Source organism: Chiloscyllium plagiosum, chromosome 13 (genome assembly GCF_004010195.1).
Source record: "Chiloscyllium plagiosum isolate BGI_BamShark_2017 chromosome 13, ASM401019v2, whole genome shotgun sequence".
NCBI lineage: Eukaryota > Metazoa > Chordata > Chondrichthyes > Orectolobiformes > Hemiscylliidae > Chiloscyllium > Chiloscyllium plagiosum.
The window spans coordinates 74,103,851-74,124,166 of record NC_057722.1 but is presented as its reverse complement, the minus strand read 5'-3'; the positions used below and the strand labels follow the sequence as shown (position 1 = coordinate 74,124,166).

General features: G+C 42.7%; 1 protein-coding gene across 6 annotated transcripts in view; it reads left to right on the top strand.

The window, feature by feature from the left end:
• LOC122556191 (mediator of RNA polymerase II transcription subunit 12-like protein) overlaps positions 1-19,590 on the top strand; it is a 609,874-nt gene extending 590,284 nt beyond the window's left edge. For all 6 annotated transcript variants that reach the window (XM_043702730.1, XM_043702729.1, XM_043702725.1 and 3 more), the window contains 2 exons: positions 15,738-15,819; positions 18,724-19,590. In XM_043702730.1, coding sequence (XP_043558665.1) covers positions 15,738-15,819; positions 18,724-18,776 — 135 coding nt within the window. In that variant the 3' untranslated portion in view covers positions 18,777-19,590. The remainder of the gene's footprint in view (positions 1-15,737; positions 15,820-18,723) is intronic.
• Positions 19,591-20,316: the final 726 nt, after the last annotated feature.

The following is a 20,316-nucleotide window of genomic DNA, read 5'->3' as shown; positions in this document are numbered from 1 at the left end:
CAACGTCATTATCCCGGAACTGAATAGAAACAAAGCTGTCTATAGACCTTCGTTCTTGGCACAGTACCCAGTGGAAAATAGTGTTATTGTTACAGAAACTATGTTCCAAAGCTTTTCAGCAGTTTAAATAGCTTGCTGGTGTATCAGTCAGAGATAGATGGTGTGTAGCAATTTTGGGATGCATGGCGGTGAACAGAAGATAGTGACTTAATGACCCCTGGAATTTCTGAAATCACAGTTTGCAAAGCGGTGGCATATGAGGCTCACATTTTCTTGACAGTAGGTGGCTTGAGAGAATAGATTCAATAAAGGATTAGCCAGGTCTAATGTAGGCCATACTTGTCAAGTCTTTTTCCACTTTTAATTCTGGACTTGTACTCCACATGTGTTTCCTGTCAAATCACAGATCACTGACTTGTTCTTTAGTCTCGATCGTTCTGCATGGACCCATACCTTAAACACCGTGGCCAGGAAGGATCAGATACTGCTGAAGAACAGCTGGGGCAATTAACACGTGTCGATTAGGAACAAGATCATTAGGCACAGGAGCAAACATAGCCATTCAGCCCACTGAGTCTGTCCCACCATTCCATGAGATCACAGCTTATCTGATGAATTTCCAACTCCATTTCTCTACTTTTCCCCATAACCGTTTATTCATTGCCTGTCTATCTCAGCCTTCAATACACTTATTAATCCAGACTCAATAGCCCTTTGCTGTAAAGGATTTCACAGATTCACTGCCCTCTGAGAGAAAAAAAATCCTCCCCATCTCTATCTAAATGTGTGACTCCTTATTCTGAGTCTGAGATTCTCCCAAAAGGAGAAACAACACTCCACATCTACTCTGTCAAGTGGAAACAGCCACTCCGTATCTACTCTGTCAAGGGAAAATAACCACTCCGTATCTACTCTGTCAAGGAGAAACAGCTACTCCGTGACTACTCTGTCCTTCTCTCTAATTCTTTTTTCGTCAGTGTGTACTTCTAACATCTCTGCCAGCAAGCAATTTGGAAAGCCTGAAGTTAGTGCTGGGAATGCATCAACACACTAGTCTTTGTGTGCGCCCCTTCAAATGGTTACGAGACCCTGAAACCTAGAGGTCAAACACTCTAACAATCTTGTATGTTTAAATGAGGTCTTCTCTCATTCTTCTAAGCTCCAGTAAGTATAGGCCCAGCTTACTCGAGCTCTCCTCATTAGAAAATCCTTCCATATCCAGAATCAACCGAGAGAACGTTCTCTGGACTGCTTCCAATGCCAGGATGCCTTTGCTTAGAAAAGGAGACCTAACGTGCTCAGAATATTCCAGCTGCAGTCTGACCAGTGCCACGAGTGACCTTGCATGACATTTTCGTTTATTTTCATGTTCAAAATTTGGACTGAATATTTCAATTCCTTTCCAACTCCTTGCTGTGCATGGGTAGTTGGCAGACAGTAATGGTTTCAAGATTCTATGAAATGAGTAAATTGCTAAACTATCCTATTCCTGTTCTATATTTCACAAGTCTTCACCATTTAGTCATTGGAATATTTTGTGCATTAAAAATAGATTATTTTTATGATTTATTATTTTAATAAGAGTCTCCAAACTTCTGGTATTTGCTGTGACTGAATCTCAGTTTAAAAGTAGATCTCCAGGGTGATGTAATACTTAAAGTACAGCCTTGAGGGAGCAGAGTTACTGAGCAGCGATGGCTGTATTTTATCTTTATTTATCGATACAGGCCAACTGTGAACTTAACTTACCTCAGAGTTAGCTCAATGTCTGTCACTAGCCCCAATAGTATATCCCTCTCCATCTGACACCAACTCAGTAATTGTTGCCAATTGCCTACTTTGAAACCATGGTATTTTTGCCTTTGTGCAGTGGAACTGTGCACCAAGCAACTCTCTTTGATTTTTATGTCTTATTTTTAAAAAAACCTTTAGCAAATGAAGCTCCACACTGATTTGTCAGACCTGCCTTTGATAAGTATTACCACAGTGGTTATTCATGCTGCTTGTATGCCTTGGTTTCATCCATTTCCCCTTTTAGGACATGTCAGGGTTAAGATTTCTGAATCCAGCTCTCATGTACATAGGTGATGGTAGTTCCCCAAGGATGGGTCACGGTTAAACATGATGCTGTCCTCAATCGATGACCATATGCATGAGTGTTTCTGTGTGCAGACAACCCCACAATACCCAAGAGAAAAGGTAGACAGTTAGAACAAAGTAATAGAGTCAGACACGGTGGATTGAATGGCTCCCCTCTATGCTGTAATGCTTATGTGATTCTCTGTTCTCTGGGATGAGATCCCTTATGCAGACCTGACATTGAGTTCAGGCCAAGTGCATTAGACTGCTGTGAAAGAGGCGTGCAATATCTTCAAGATTGACCTGCACACCTGGTTTCAATATGTTCTCTGGATTGGGACTTTGAAGCCGTGACTCCGAGACAGGAATGCTGCTGCTGTACCTCGCGTGACATAGGGGTCCAAGGACAGCTATCCAGAATGGAAATGCTTCCTTTCCATTGTTCCATACAGCACTGCAGTCAGAGAGACAGTAACACCAACCATCCACACTGATGTCAAATAATGCAACCCATTTCAGATTCGAACCTGACTTGTGTAGCGCAGTTTGTTGCTATTTTTCTAATGAAACAATTTTAATCTTACAAAGCTCATCAAATGGAGGATTGATTTAACACATGGTGCAGAGGACACCAATGCTGCTGGAATCAGGAAGAGGCTTTGTTAATTTTCCCAGTCTGGCTGAACCACTGGCTAAGTTCAAGCAGCCAAAGCTTTTTTTAAAGAAGTGCAATGTCATTTTCCAAACACGTAGAAATTAATTGAGAGAGTCAACCTGGGGATGATTGATCACATCATTAACAACCCTTCAATGCAGTTTTTATTAATTTGTTCATGGGACATGGACATCGCTGGCTGTTTATTGCCTGTTCTTGATGAAGGTGGTAGTGACTTTTCTTCTTGATCTGCTTTAGTCCTTGGACTGTAGCAACACTCACATTGCTGTTTGAGAAGGGGTTTTGGGATTTCAATCCAGCAACAATGAGGAAACAGACATATAGTTTCAAACAGGATGATATGTGACTTGTTGAGGAGCTTCTAGTTGATGATGATCCCAGTCATCTGCTGCAATGTCCTTCTAGTTGCTAAACGTTGTGGGTGTGGAAGGTGCTGTCAGAGGATCCTTGGTGGAGTTATAATAATGCATCTTGTAGGTGACAGACACTGTTATGTGTCCACCACCACTATAATCCCAACCAGATTATCTCCAAAATTAGAGACCTCAGTCTCTGCTCCACCGTCTGCAACTGAATCCTTGACTTCCTGGCCCACATCGTTTATTGCACCCGATGTGGCCTCCTCTATATTGGGGAGACAGGCCGCCTACTTGCGGAACGTTTCAGAGAACACCTCTGGGACACCCGGACCAACCAACCCAACCACCCGTGGCTCAACACTTCAACTCCCCCTCCCACTCCACCAAGGACATGCAGGTCCTTGGACTCGTCCATCACCAGACCATAGCAACACGATGGTTGGAGGAAGAGCGCCTCATCTTCCGCCTAGGAACCCTCCAACCACAAGATATGAACTCAGATTTCTCAATTTTCCTCATTTCCCCTCCCCCCACCTTGTCTCAGTCAAATACCTTGAACTCAGCACCGCCTTCCTAATCTGCAATCTTCTTCCTGACCTCTCCGCCCCCACCCCACTCCAGCCTATCAACCTCACCTTGACCTCCTTCCACCTATCACATTTCCAACGCCCCTCCCCCAAGTCCCTCCTCCCTGCCTTTTATCTTAGCCTGCTGGACACACTTTCCTCATTCCTGAAGAAAAGCTTATGCCTGAAACGTCGATTCTCCTGTTCCTTTGATGCTGCCTGACCTGCTGCGCTTTTCCAGCAACACACTTTCAGCTTCCTGACCCACTGACCAAAATCAGCGAAGATTGGGCAACAGCACTTCCTCCGTGACAATCCCCAACACCGGCACCCTGCAAGTTGCATACTCCATTCCCTTCTGTACTCCTTGTACACTCATGATTGTGTGTCCAAACTTCATTCGAACTGCATCTGTGGGTTTGCTGATGCACCATCATTGTCGGCCGGATATCAAACAATGATGTGACAGAATCCAGGAAAGTGATTTAGTGTTTGGTATCATGGTGCAATGATAATCTCTCCCTGAATGTCAGCAAAACTAAAGAGGTGATCATTAATGCTAAAGAGCTGATTTTATTAATGACTTGGATGAGGGGATTGAAGGATGGATCAGCAGGTTTGCAGACGACACAAAGGTGGGAGGTGTCGTTGACAGTATAGAGGGCTGTTGTAGGCTGCAGCGGGACATTGACAGGATGCAGAGATGGGCTGAGAGGTGGCAAATGGAATTCAACCTGGATAAATGCGAGGTGATGCATTTTAGAAGGTTGAATTTGAAAGCTGAGTACAGGATTAAGGATGGGATTCTTGGCAGTGTGGAGGAACAGAGGGATATTGGTGTGCAGATACATAGATCCCTTAAAATGGCCACCCAAGTGGACAGGGTTGTTAAGAAAGCATATGGTGTTTTGGCTTTCATTAACAGGGGGATTGAGTTTAAGAGTCGTGAGATCTTGTTGCAGCTCTATAAAACTTTGGTTTTTTAAGCTGGTTGGAGGAAAGTATAGAGGGGATGTCAGAGGCGGGTTCTTTACACACACAGTTGTGAGAGCATGGAATGCGTTGCCAGCAGCAGTTGTGGAAGCAAGGTCATTGAGGACATTTAAGAGACTACAGGACATGCATATGGTCACAGATATTTGAGGGTGCATACATGAGGATCAGTGATCGGCACAACATCGTGGGCTGAAGGGCCTGTTCTGTGCTGTACTGTTCTATGTTATATGTTCTATTAAGTTCACGAAGTAAGGTGGAGGGCACGCCCCTATCTACATCAACCGAGCTGAGGTGGAGAGGATCGAGAGCGTCAAGTTCCTAGTAGTGACGATTACCAACAATCTGTCCTGGACCATCCACATTAATGTGATGGTCAAGTATGCACAACAATGCCTGTTCTGCCTCAGGAGGCTAGGGAAGTTCAGTATGTCCATAAGGACTCTCACCAACTTTTACAAATGCGCCATACAAAGCATTCATATCTGGATGAGTCACTGCTAATTATGGCAATTGCTCTACCCAGGGCCGTAAGCAACTACAGAGAGTTGTGAACACAGCCTAGACCATCACGCAAGCCAACCTTCCATCCACTGACTCCATCTGCCCTTCCCACTGCCTCGGGAAGACAACCAATATAATCAAAAACCCCTCCCACTCCAGTCATAATCTCTTCCGACCTCTTCCGTCAGGTGAACGATACAGAAGCTTGAACATATATACCAACAGACTCAAGAACAGCTTCTTTCCCGCTGTTATTAGACTTCTGAATGGACGTCTCAAATTTCAAATCTAATGTTGATCTTGCTTTTTGTGCACCTTCTTTGTGGCCATAGCTTTGCATTCCTCACTCTGTTAAGTCACCCTATGATCTTTGTTTGCTATGGTCTGTCTATGCAGCACGCAAAACAAAACTTTTCACTGTACTTGGGTACATGTGACAATAATAAATTAATTCAAAAAGGGGAAACAAGGTGCAGAGTTGCTGTAGGGAGATGGAATGGGCAGGGTGAAAGGTTTGGGGTGACCGGTAAACAAGAAAACAGGAGGGGGAAATTCAATGTGATAAGGTTACAACCTAACTGATGCTCGCTCCTGAAACTAGAAAAGAAAAAGAAGTGAAAATGATTTGGTAAGATTGCATTTCTTAACTTTTGAGGGAATTTCATTCAGGGAGATCAAATAAACTTATCTCCTCAAAGCAGAGAGCTTTGGGGGGAGGTTTGACAAATTTTGTTCAAGATTTAGATGGGTTCTGATGAAATAAGTACGGAGAAATTATGTCTAGTGATGGGAAAATCGGTAGCAAAGATTATGGGCTGTTAGTAAAAGGAATTGGATGAGATTAGTAGTTTTTACCCTTTATGAGGGAGACAGAATAAGATACAGTAATAACTTTCAAAAGCAAATACTTGTCGAGGGTTAAAATTTGCAAGGCTGTGGGGAAGGAGTGGTGGATATCAATTTCAAGATTGGGTGATTGGCCTCTTGTACTATCTGTGTGTGGGTTTTAAGATTAGTGTTGTGTGTAATTGTGCTGTAGGCTCTGTACAGTTTCAGCCTTTGCAACATTATCCCTGGCTCTCTCTCATTTTGTGAGTGCCCAGATTCTTCATCTTTCACATTTTGTTTTCCATACTGGAAACTCTGAGTTACTTATTTACAGTTCGGATCTGGCTGTGGATAAAACCTCCATAGGCTTGTCAATAGTTTTTGTATGAATCCTTCCCTTCCTCCGGGGTTGGGGAAGAGGGAACATTCCTTCATCCTTCATGCCATCGACTTGGAATAGCAGGCAAAATACAGAATTGGCATAAGAGATAGTGAGAAGTGAATTTCGCCTGAACCAAGAATAGTTGTATTGAATTATGTTTCCGTTTATAGCCCATCCTGTTCCATCGGTGGTGATCTCAATTAATAGTGCCAGAGCTCTCACTGAAGACATGGACTGTGGCACTATTAGCTGACCTGCCCTAGTTCCTAGAATCCTTTCTCCTGACTTGCACTGAAACAAGGAGCAACTGAGATTAAACTAGTTAGAATTTCTCCTTCATTTTGTCTCCCTGCCTCCAAATAAAAGGTGTAGTTTCTGGCCATAGAATCACAGAATTGTTACGATGATGGATTCCATTTGGTCCATCATGTCAGCAACAGATTTTGACTTGTTGCCAATCTTCCACAAGTCTTAATTTAGCTCCTACTTAAATCATCATCCAATACCCCCTTGAATTTCCGAATTGAACCTATCACCACCACACTTCCAACTTGTCCATTCCAGCCCCTAACTATTCGCTGAGCGAGAGAGCTTTCTCTTCTTTTGCAAAACACTTTAAAACTGTGCTCCCTAGTTCTCGATCCTTTTCCAAGCTTCTCCCTAGCCAATCTATCCATGCCCATCATGGTTTGGAAAATTTCTATCAAAACTCATCTTAGCCTTCTCTCCGAGGCAAACCTTCCTGACTTCTGCAGTCTATCCTCAATTTGGCATGTCACGTCCCTGGAACTGTGCTTGTAAACCTCATCTGCACACTGTCCAATATGTCCACATCTTTCCTAAAGTGCGTTACTCAGAACTGACATAATATCCCATCTGCGGTCCAATTAGTGTCTTATATAACTTCAACATAATTTTTTTTAAAATTTATTAGTATGTGGGCAGCATTGGGAGAACAGCATTTATTGCCATTATCCTAATTACTAAGAATTAAGAGTTAACAACATTGCTGTAACTCTGGAGTCACTAATAAGTCAGACCAGATAAGGATGACAGTTTCCTTCCCCAAAGGATGTTAGTGAACCGGATGAGTTTTTCCCGACAATCAATGATGGTTTCATCATTAGACACTTAATTCAAGATTTTAATTGAGTTCACTTTCCACCATAAGATCCCTAGAATATTGTCTGGGTCTCTGGATTAATAGTCTAGTGTTGATATATTCCTGATGAAGGACTCTCCTGCTCCTCAGATGCTGCCTGACCTGCTGTGCTTTTCTGCTGTGCTTCTCGACTAGTGTTGACACCACTGGACCATTGTCTCCCCTCATTTGCTCTTGTACTCTGCACCCCAATTCGTGGAGCCTAGAGTTTTTGTATGTTTTTATTTACAAGCTATTTCTACCTGTCCTGCCACTTTTAATGACTTATGCACATATCAACTCAGGCCTCTCTGATTCCGCATTACCTTAAGAATAGCACCATTTATTGCAGACTTACTCTCTCCATGTTCTTTTACCAAAGTGTATCACCCACACTTCTCCACATTTAGAGTCATCTGCCACCAGTCCTCCCACTGCGTGAATGTGACTGTGACCTGTTGGACGCTGTCCTCCTTGCAGTTTTCTATGCTTCCACGTTTTGTGCCACATTCAAACTTCGACATTGTTTCTTTACAATTAAGCTCTTGATCATTTTTTTAAAAAGGAAGAAAAGCAAAGGTCTTAATATTGACCCCCTCCAATGCAAATGTTCCTCTATCCCAGACAATACCCATTAGTTCTTACTGTCTGTTTCCAATTTTTCAGCCACTTGTATATCCCAATTTCTATAGATACTTTTGTTCTATAAAATAAGAATTATAAACTATAAAATTCATTACTGGTAGCAGGGAAATGGTATTTGACTGATCCAGCTGATCATAATACAGGTTAAGTCAGATCAGAGCATGAAAACTGACTTGATTAGACCTTGAAATTTATTTTTGCAATTTGGTCATCATGGTGATTATTCATCAACTGCCTCTTCTGAATATGTTCAGTGTACTTTTACTAAAGTAACACTAGTTTATTACACAAAGAAAAAAAAACAAAGTTATAAAGAAGACAATTTGCAATGACCTTACCATAAACGATAAATAATAAATTCCACCCTTTTCCCTAGCACTACCCTTTACAGATATTCAACCTCAGTGACGTTACCACTCCTATTGTTGCTCTTTAAATTTTTACCCAACTTACAGGGTCACAAGTGTTTTATTTTGGTGATACCCTGTGTATTCACTGGATATGATTCTCCCAGGGTCTTCCTGAGACACAGGCTCTGAAAAAATCCTAAGCTTTCTCCATCTCCTTGGGCTACTTTGAGGCTGATGAATGATATGTCTCCCTGTATGGTTGTTTTCTTTGGAACAAAACTTACTTTTGGCCTCTGATCTGTGTTTCGTTGAACCTAGTAAACATTTCAAAGAATTACCTCAGCAGGTAGCTTGTCTAGTCATTTATGTCAAGTCACATGACTTATTAGAAATTTTATTTTTTTCCACTGCTAAAACAAAAATGAGTTTCTGATCCTTAAATTAATCACTCTAATAGAACCATATAGGGTGCAATTCTGGTATCTTTCCTATCGGATGGATGTTGTGAAACTTGAAAGGGCTCAGAAAAGATTTACAAGGATGTTGCCAGGGTTGGAGGGTTTGAGCTATAGGGAGAGGCGGAATAGAGAGGGCTGTTTTCCCTGGAGCGTCGGGTGACCTTATAGAGGTTTACAAAATCATGAGGGGCATGGATAGGATAAATAGACAAAGTCTTTTCCCTGGGGTGGGGGGAGTCCAGAACTAGAGGGCATAGGTTTAGGGTGAGAGGGGCAAGATATGAAAGGGACCTAAAGTGCAACGTTTTCACACAGAGGGTGGTGCGTGTATGGAATGAGCTTCCAGAGGAAGTGGTTGAGGCTAGTACAATTGCAGCATTTAAAAGGCATATGATTGGGTATATGAATAAGAAGGGTTTGGGGGGATATGGGCCGGATGCTGGCAGGTGGGACTAGATTGGGTTGGGATATCTGGTTGGCATGGACGAGTTGGACCGAAGGGTCTGTTTCTATCTCTATGACTCTATAAACCAAAAAACCAAAAAGTTCCTTCGTACCCTGTTTCCCAAATTATAATCATGTATCATAAATCTTTCTCACTGTCCCTCCCTGCAGCACCATCTCAGGCAATTGCACGTTTAACAACTGTCCTTTTTCCGGCCTTCTCATCTCATCTGCCAAGGCCTCGAATGTTCTTTCCATGTGGAATCATGTACTGTTCTCAATTTATTATGCTGCATTCATTGCTGACAGTGTGGTCTGCTGTTCAGTGGGAACTCAACAACAGACTGGGTGACTGTTTTGCAGGCCAGCTGTGCTCATTCCCCTCAGGTGACACTGACCCTCCAGTCATTTGCCATTTGGAAACACCTAGCTTCTCTCACGCTCTCATTTCTGTCCTAGCCCAGCTGTGGTGTCCCAGTGAATCTCAAAACAGGCTGGAGGAACAGCACCTCTCACCTTCCCATTGGACTCCTTATAGCCTTCTGGGCTAACATTGAGTTAAACAACTTCAGACTATGATCTCTGCCTCCCGTTTTGATCTTTTTCTTTCCTCCAGTAGATTGTTTGTATTTGCTTTCAGTCACTGCTGAGTTTTATTGTGCTGTGACACAGTTGTCTCTAAACTGCAGCCACTTTGAAGGTTTCCTGTTGACCACTAATCGCGGGAACATTGTCCCAGGCCAACACTTTGTTTCTTCATAACAACCATTAACATTCCCTGTGATGTTTTTTACTCCACATAATCTCCCTTGACCTTTAACCTTTCCCTGATGTTCCATTTTTGTACCACTCATCTTAACATCATAAACGCTATTAGTTCTGAAGAAGTCATATTGGACTTGAAATGTTAGCTCTCTTTCTCTCTCCTTAGATCTGCTGAGTTTTCCCTGCACATTCTATTTTTATGTTATTAAGTAAATCTTCCTGACATTAAAAACAATATTGTTTTTTCGCTGTGAAGAAATCTGCCCCTTTGGCCTGAAGGCAGCTTTCTCTCTGTTTTCAACCCCGCAATTTGTTTCTCTCATCTTCTCCCCCATCCTACTTTCAGCCCCTGCAATGTCTCACAAGCATCAATCTTACAGAGCATTAAGATGGTCCAATGGGTGCATGGGGTCCCTTTAACTCTCTCCAACCCCTGCTCCGACCTCCCTTGTTTGGTCAGTGCCCTAATCCACTGTATATTAATGTTTAACCAATGGATTATATAAAGTTTCCTAATTCGCCATCTCTTCACTTCTGAAACGACAACACGTGAGTGGCCCTTAAACACATGGGCAAAAAAGCTTTTTGTTCTGTAGAAGACACTCAACGTTAACTCTGTTCCTTTCTCCACTTAGGCTGCCAGACGTTTTGAGTTTCTCCATCCTCTTTGTTTGTTTTAGATGTTCAGCGTCCGCAGTGTTTAGCCTTTATGTGATAACAAATGTTTTCTGGCTATTCGTTGTCCTGAAAACCAATATTTACCTCCACCTGACAGGCACCTACAGAATGGAAGATTCTACTCTGATGGAGTTTGTATCCAGCGATATCTTTCACATTCAGTCTTGTGTTCTGTTCCACCCTGTTTGTAAGTTCGGCTGAATTTCTTACATGGTCCTCTACAGTCAGATCTCCCACCTTCTCTCCTTAATGTTGCAAATGAAGAAATCACCTCAAGCATCTTGCTGTTTCACTGATACAAGTTTAGTCATTCCTTAGTAACAGTATTGATCATCTTTGTCATTACAACCTAAATTGGATAGAGTTTTCAAAGAGATAATATAAACAATAGGATGAATATCTATGCTGTAAAGTTCTGTACATTGCTTTGTCTAATGGTTACTGTTGGAACTTATCTCATTCATAGAATTGTAGAACCCCTATAGTGTGGGAAGAGGCTATTGAGACCATCAGCTTAGCAATGAACATCCAACAATCATCCCACTCAGACCCTATTCCCATAACCTGCATTTACGTGGCTAGGCCTCACATCCCTGGACGCCGTGAGGTAATTTAGCATGGCTAATCCACCTAACTTGCACGTCTTTGGATTGTGGGAGGAAACCAGAGCACCCGGAGGAAACCCACACAGACACTGGGAGAACTTGCAAACTCCACACTGGCCGTCGTCCAATGTGAATATTAAACTCAAGAGGAGGATAGGAGGCTGTAGGGTGACCTTATAGAGGTTTATAAAATCATGAGTGTAATGGATAAGCTAAATAGTCAAGATCTTTTCCCCAGGGTAGGAAAGTCCAAAACTAGAGGGCATGGGTTTAACGTGAGAGGGGAAAGATTTAAAAGGGACCTAAGCGGCAACTTATTCATGCAGAGGTGTTGCGTGTATGGAATGAGCTGCCAGGGGAAGTGGTGGAGGCTGGTACAATTACAACGTTTAAAAGGCATCTGGATGGGCACAGGAATAGGAAGGGTTTAGAGGGATATGGGCCAAATGCTGGCAAATGGAACTAGATTAATATCGGATATCTGGTCGGCATGGACGAATTGGATTGAAGGATCTGTTTTCGTGCTGTTTCAGCTCTGTGCCTCTATAAACTAGGTCTGGATCTGGAAAAGAAACTTATTAGAAACATTTTGAACACTTATTGTTTTGTGTATGGTGATGGTGTGCTACAGTTCATCCAGGGAATCTGAGTTGCTGTGACTGTGTCCACATTGAAGTCTGACATTATGGATAATGTTATTCAAGGCTCTTTCTTTTGTTCCATCACACAGTTGACTGGGAATCCCTCTGGTCCCTACTGCCTGTCCCATGCACGTGTTGAGTGGGATTTGCAGGTTGATAATCCACCTGGTTTGCCACATTATGAATGTACCTTTCTTGGCCATCAAGTGCTTCACTGGGATTTGATCCTGGAGCACCTGGCCCACAGGCAAGAACACCACCCACTGCACCTCCATTTTGCGTATCAATGAGTTTCATTTCCTTGGGTATTTTCTGTAACATCTTATTATACTTCCTAAATGATAACTTAGCAACCAGTGGCTGGACGGATTTTCATATGAAAAATGTGATTGTCTTGGATATCAGCCTTCACCTTGTCGTTTCTCTGATTCCTTTAAGTGTCTTTTCCTCATTGTGTAGCCTTCCCATATTTTTCACCATTTCCCCATTTTTCACTATTTCCTCCATTTTCTTGCCACCTTCTAATCTATCTGCTTCACCGCTTTCCCTCCAAAATTCCTGTTACCTGATCATTCAATTCTGTCAAGCTTACCTTCTCGATGAGCAAAAGGGGTGCAAGTTTGATAGGGTTAGGCCAGGATGTGGAGTGATCAGAACATCTACAATCTTACTGAATCATGGAACATGTTCCCTTGGCCTATATCTGCTCCTTGTTCAAAAGTTATCATCGCATATATTCCTCAGGCCCCTCACTTCTGCCCATGTGCCTCAATCCCCCATCACCTCCCTCCGTTTCCTCCATTTCGTTAACTATCCATCCACCTATTTTAACCAGAGTCCTGCTCCTGCATTCTCATTTCGGTCAGAAACAAAAACAGAGGTTGCTGGAATAACAAAAGAAGGGTCAGTTCTTAGGAAGGCTTACTGGACCCAGAATGTTAACTCTGACTTCTTTTCACGAGTGCTGGGTTCCTCCAGCAATCACTGTTTTTGTTTCTGGTTTCCAGCATCCAAATTTCTTTTTGTTTTGCTCAGAGGCAGCCTAAGTGTGCCTTACATTTATTACAAATAGCGATCTGCCCTTCGATGGACTTAGCTGGTTTCCAGCATCTGCAGTCATTGTTTTTACCCCTTCGATGGACTTGTTGGCCCTGGCTTTTATTGGAATGTCAGTTTCTAGATTTAAAAAATGCACATATGATAGCTTCCAAGAAATGGATGGAAAGATGTCAAGCTGTCACGTAGGGAACAGTAGTTGCGAGACAAATCTGGATTGGGGAAACTCCCAGGTCCACAATTGGGTTTTAAGTGGGAGAGGGAAATTCGGGAGTTGAGAGAGACTCAGCGGAGCTGGCAAGGGGAGGGAGTGTGTGTATGTGTGAGAGAGAGAAGGCCTTACATTCCTTTATACTGTTCAAAATATTGTTTGAATTCTGCTCCTAGTTTTGCAATTCCTTAATTTTAGAATTCTTATCCTTTACATTCCTCGATGGCCATGTCGGCCTCTCTCAATCTGTGTAAATCTCCAAAGTCTGCACATTCCTCCAACTCTGACTTCTTGCTAACCAATGAATGCCACTGATGGTGAAGAGATGACAATGTCTTCAAATGCTCAGGCCCCAAACTCTAGAATTCCCTCCCTCAACCTCCATAGCTCTCTACTACTCCCTCATAAGAATACAAAAACTAAGAACAAGTATATATCATGTAGCCCAATGATCTTGCTCTGCCATTCAATACAAACATAGAAAATTGGGCAAGGAGTAGGCCATTCTGCCCTTTGAGCCCTGCTCCACCATTCAAAATTTTCATGGCTGATTATCCAACTCCTGGTCCCACTCTTCCCTCCCCCCCCATAATCTTTAATCTGTTAAGCCTTAAGCACTCCATCGAATTCCTTTTTGAAAAGATGCACTGTTTTAGCCGCAGTTATTTTCTTTGGCAGAGAATTCCACAGGCTCACCACTCTCTGGGTGAGGAAATTACTTCTCATCTCAGTCTGAAATGGCCTGCCCCAATCATGACTGATCCTGCGCTTCAGTTCCACCTTCCTTCCCACTCCCTCCTTGTTTTGCTTCCTTGAGAGACCAAGAGCTGTCTTTTCCAGCATTAAATATATTAACTGATGGAGACATCACATCCCTCTGAGGTAACAAGTTCCAAAGGTTCACAGACTTTGAGCGAAGGAATTACTCCTCATCTCAGTTCCGAATCTCCTGTAAGATGCTTGTTTTTTGACTAAGCCCTGAGCTGGTCTCTCCTTTTGTAGGCAGGTTAATAATTCTCCTGTGATGTACCTCGGTTCACTTTACTACCTTGAACGTGCTACATAAATGATTGATTTATTGTTGTCACATGTACCAAAGTATAGTGAAAAGTGTTGTTTTGCGTGCTATACATTCAGATCGTACCAGATAAGGTGCATCAGAGTATCAGAACAGAGTGCAGAGTGCTATGTTACAGGCACAGAGAAGGTGCAGAGAGAGAGAGATCAGAATTAAAGTTTCAGTCATAGAGCTGTACAGCACGGAAACAGACCCTTCGATCCAACTCGTCCATACCGACCATATATACTAAATTATACTAGTCTTTACCAGCATTTGGCCCATATCCTTATAAATCCTTCCAATTTATATTCCTATCCAGATGTTTTTTAAATGTTCTAATATTACCAGCCTCCACCACTTCCTTTGGCAACTCATTCCATACACGCACCACCCTCTGCTTGAAAAGGTTGTCCCTTAGTTCCCTTTCAAATCTTACCCCTCTCACCTTAAACCTATGCCGTCTAGTTTTGGACTCTCCTACCCCGGGAAAAGACCTTGGCTATTCACCCCATCTGTGTCCCTCATGATTTTAAAAACCCCTATTAGGTCATCCCTCAGCCTCTGACGCTCCAGGGAAACAGACCCAGCTTATTCAACCTCTCCCTATAGCTCAAACCCTCTCACCCTGGCAACATCCTTACAAGTCTTTTCTGCACCCTTCCAAATTTCACAACTTTCAAATTCCTGTAGCAGGAAGACCAGAATTGAACGCAGTATCTGAAAAGTGGACTAACTAATGACTTGTACAGCCGCAACATAACCTCTCACTCCTATACTGAATGTACTGATCAATAAAGGCAAACATACCCTTTCAAAAGTCTGACAGCAGTGGGGAAGAAGCTGTTCTTGAATTTATTTGTACATGTATTCAAACTTTTATATCTTCTGCCTGATGGAAGAGAGTATATCTAGAGTGGAAGAGCTCTTTGATTACATTGGTGGCTTTCCCAAGGCAGTGGGAGGTATAGATGGAGTCAATGGTTAAAATACAAGTTATTGTTGTGATTGCCGTATTACTGAAAATGCCTAGAGCAAATACCATTTGACAATCTGAATATTACCATTAAGCAAGCATCAATGAAGACCAACAAGGTATGAATTTGCCTGCAACGTTTCGGAACTGAGAGTGAGATTTGCATGCCACCTTTGCTAAATTTTAGTGAACCTCCCTGGCAGATAAACTTTAACATTGTTCCATTCACAGGCAGAGCCCCGCATCAATGCATAGTACTAGCTGAGTGACTGGAATTCTTGACAAATTAAGTATCAATAATGTGTTTCTTTTCCCTCGTGCAGTTTTCCAGACAGGGTATGCAACAAACCCAGCAACAGCAGCAGACAGCAGCACTGGTTCGACAGCTGCAAAAGCAGCTCTCTAGTAAGTATCAATTTTAAATAAGAATCAAAATTCTGGATAATTATTCTATCAAATGCCAATCTGAGCTTTGCATGCATTCATCATAGCATCCCTTCAGTGTGGAAGCAAGCCATTCGATCCATCAAGTCCACACCGACTGTCCAAAGAGCATGCCACCCACACACAACCGCCTGCCCTTTCCCTATAACCCTGTATTTCCCATGGGTAATCCATCTCGCCTGCATATCCCTGGATACAATGGGGCAATTTATCATGGCTAATTCACCTAACCTACAAAAACGCTGGATACTATGGGGCAATTTATCATGGCTAATTCACCTAACCTACAGTAAAGCTGGATACTATGGGGCAATTTATCATTGCTGATTAACCTAACCTACAATATCGCTGGACACAATGGGGCAATTTATCATGGCTAATTCACCTAACCTGCAATATCGCTAGACACAATGGGGCAATTTATCATTGTTGATTCACCTAACCTGCAATATCGCTGGACACTATGGGGCAATTTATCATGGCTAATTCACCTAACCTGCAATATCGCTAGACACAATGGGGCAATTTATCATGGCTAATTCACCTAACTTACAATATCGCTCGACACTATGGGGCAATTTATCATGGCTAATTCACCTAACCTGCATATCCCTGGGCACAATGGGGCAGTTTATTATAAAGTTTATTATTATCACCCATTATTATCACAGTGCGATTAAGAAGGAAGTTCCAGGATTTTGATCCAGGAATATTGATGGAATGTTGCTGTAATTCGAAGTCGACGGTCTGTTATTTGAAGGGGAAATTGTTCCCCTCTGTCTTCCACCCTCATCCTTCTCAGTAAAAGAGATGAGAATTTGGAAGGTGCTTTCTAATGAGCTTTGATAATGTGTTCCAGGGCATGTTGTAGATGGTAGATACGGTGTGCTTGTATTGGAAAGAGTGAACATTTAAATTGGTGTGTGGGTGCCAAACAAATGGGCAGTTGTCCCTAATGGTGTTGAGCTTCTTAATTGTCATTGTTATGCCTTCTAGATGGTAGATAGGCTTTGGGGAACCAACACTGGTGGACAGTATAGACAGGCATAGTTTGCAAGGAGAAAGTGAGGACTGGAGATGGTGGAGATCAGAGCTTAAAAATGTGTTGTTGTTGATGTCAGGCAGCATTGAAGGAACAGGAGAATCGACGTTTCGGGCACAAGCGCTTCCAGCAACACACTTTTAGGCATAGCTTGCAGTTAGTATCCTTAAAACTGTTTGGGATGTTGCCAACAAATGGGCGGCACTGCTGCCTCACAGCGCCAGAAACCCGGGTTCAATTCCCACCTCAGGCAACTGTCTATGTGGAGTTTGCACATTCTGCCCGTGTCTGCGTGGGTTTCCTCTGTGTGCTCCGGTTTCCTCCCACAGCCCAAAAATGTGCAGGTTAGTTGAATTGGCCATGCTAAATTGCCCGTAATGTTAGATGTAGGGGAATAGGTCTGGATGGGTTGCTCTTCGGAGGGTCACTGTGGACTTGTTGGGCCGAAGGGCTTGTTTCCACACTGTAAGTATTCAAATCATGTGCAACAATTACTGGCACCGATATGATTCTTTGTCCAACAAGACAATTCATAACATGAGACAATATATAACACCATAAGGGGAGGCAATGTGATATTATCACTGGACTGGTCTCTGGTATTATCATCAGAGACCCAGGTAATGTTCTGGGGACCCATGTTCGAAACCTGCCTTGGCAGATGGTGGAATTTGAATTCAATTTTAAAAAAATCTGGAATCCATTGCCCATTGTCGGAAAAAAACCCATCTGGTTCACTAATGCCCTGTAGGGAAGGAAATCTGCCATCTTCCCCTTGTCTGACTGACATGTGACTCCAGATCTACAGCAATGTGGGTGACTTTTAACTGCTGTCTGAGCAAGTGGGAATGGGAAATAAATTCTGGTCTAGCTACCAATATCCTCATCCTGCAAATGAATAAAACAAAAACCAGGCAGGAAGGTGAGCAGCAACTGAATTGTAAATAACACTGAGTCCTGGGCAAAATTTAAACAGTACAAAATCCCAAAGAACTGTTAATGCTGCAAATCAGAAACAAAAACAACTTGCTGGAAAAGCTCAGCATGTCTGGCAGTGTCTGTGTAGAGAAATCAGAGTTAACATTTTGGGTCCAGTGACCCTTCCTCAGAAGTGTACTTGGCTTGAATCAGTGAAGATTAGAGTGGTGCTGGAAAAGCACAGCAGGTCAGGCAGCATCGGAGGAGCAGGAAAATTGATGTTTCGGGCAGGAATGAGACTGGAAGCCTCGGGGGTGGAAAGACAAATGGGGAGGGGGTTGGGCTGGGGCGAAGGTAGCTGAGAGTGCAATAGGTGGTTGGAGGAAAGGGTAAAGGTGATAGGTCAGAGAGGAGGGTGGAGCAGATTGGTGGGAAGGAAGATGGACAGGTGCGACAAGTCACGAGGACGGTGCTGAGCTGGAAGGTTGGAACTGGGGTAAGGTGGGGGGAGGGGAATTGAGGAAACTGGTGAAGTCCACATTGATGCCCTGCAGCTGAAAGGTTCTGAGGCGGAAGATGAGGCATTCAGTGAATCAGTGAACCAGGTGGTCGGCCTGAATTCTTTGCCTGAGTTGCCCAAACAAGCGTCTCACCTTTCCTCCTGCTTTCCCCCTACCTCCCCACCCTTTCTCCTCTTTCTTCGCCCCTTCCCCATCTCAGATCTCCTTGCAGTCCAGGTTCCTTGGTAAGGTTATTGTGTCGTTATCGTTCTCACACGTTCTCTCTCTCTGACCCATAGAAGTGCCATGTAATGTTGTGCTAACCTCTTTGAACTTTGATGAGCAGTTGAATCGCAGTGATGTGTAGCTGATTGTGATGTTTGTGTGACCTTCAACCTCTGCCAGGTAATCAGCCCCAGCAGCCGTCAAACGCCTATAGTCATCCACCCCATTACTGAACACGGGAGAGAACAACTGAGCAGGCAGTCCCTGGAGAACAACGGAAACCGAGCAAGCTCCCTGTGGGGGCTTCAATCATTGTTCATGCCCACACTCTTCCCCCTCTTGTTATTTCTTTTTCTTCATCATTATTCCAACACATGCTTTCCTCCCCCCTGTGATGTAGCTGATGTGAAAAATAATGTAAAGTGAGAGTAGATTATTTTATTTAAAAGAAAAAGAAATTGAAGTTTTACAATGAGACATGTTTCTTGGATCTTGTAGGTCCTGTAAAAACGAAGCTGCTGGATTTTTTTTTGTTTTGTTTTTGCTAAAAGTCAATTTTGGCACTTTTAGCTAATCTACAACAATGGAATGTTCTAGATACAAATGGAATTTATTTATTTGTTAGCGAGGACACCCTAACAATGCACTGGACCAAAATAATGGTTTATATGAATGAATTTGACTACGATGAAATCGGCTGTCTACAGAACTGTGGCCGCAGATGCTTTTCACGTTTAAGTGGCTTATATTCTTTTGAGCCTCCTGAGGACCTGACAAAGCTGTTCATTTAAACTGTCAATTTTGCCTAGATTTGTAATTTTACATGAGCACTTTTTAAGAAGAAGAAAATAAGTTTGTTAAATAATAAAACTATTTTTCCCCAACGACGATGATGACGGTGATACTATTGTATGGTACCTCTGAGCAGCTCTGTTGTGTATGGTTTGAGTTTGGTATTTATATGTTACATTCGGACCTGACGAGCTACGTGAAGGATGAAGATGATGGTTGCAACTTGAATCTAATAAATCAACAATTAACATCGGAGCAAGTGGTTTCCTGTCCTGTGATTGGCCCATTTGTTCTCTACTGGTTTGGGATGGCTTACATGTGTGAACCTGTGACACTGTGGTTTGTGCCTGAATTAGGGTAAGCACATCAGCATTGAAGCTTTCTTTTATTCACTTGTCGGACACAAGTATTGTTGGCTGGGCTGGAGTTTAGATTTAGATTTTAATGTCACATCTACTGAAGTACAGGAGTACAGTGAAAAGTGTACAATGTCACCAAACACAGCACCATCGTAGGTACCATGCTAAATAGGTACAAGGTAGTAAAAGAAACAAAGTTAAGCATTACCTTCACAGAGTGAGTAGAAAAATAAGGTAATAGTTAACATTAAAGCCCTTGTTAATATAAACCAGAAAAAAAAAGAAATATAGTTAAAAGTTCAGCAATCTTTGACGAGTCATACAGATGTACAGCACGGAAATAGACCCTTTGGTCCAACTCATCCATGCCGATCAGATATCCTAACCTAATCTTGTCTCATTTTGCCAGCATTTAGCCCATATCCCTCTAAACCTTTCCTATTCCTGTACCCATCCATATGCCTTTTAAATGCTGTAATTATACAGCCTCGACCACTTCCTCTGGCAGCTCATTCCATATATGCATTCCATGTACTGCATGGAAAAAGTTACCCCTTAGGTCCTTTTTAAATCTTTTCATCTCTCACTCTAAACCTATGCCCTCTAGTTCTGGACTCCCCCG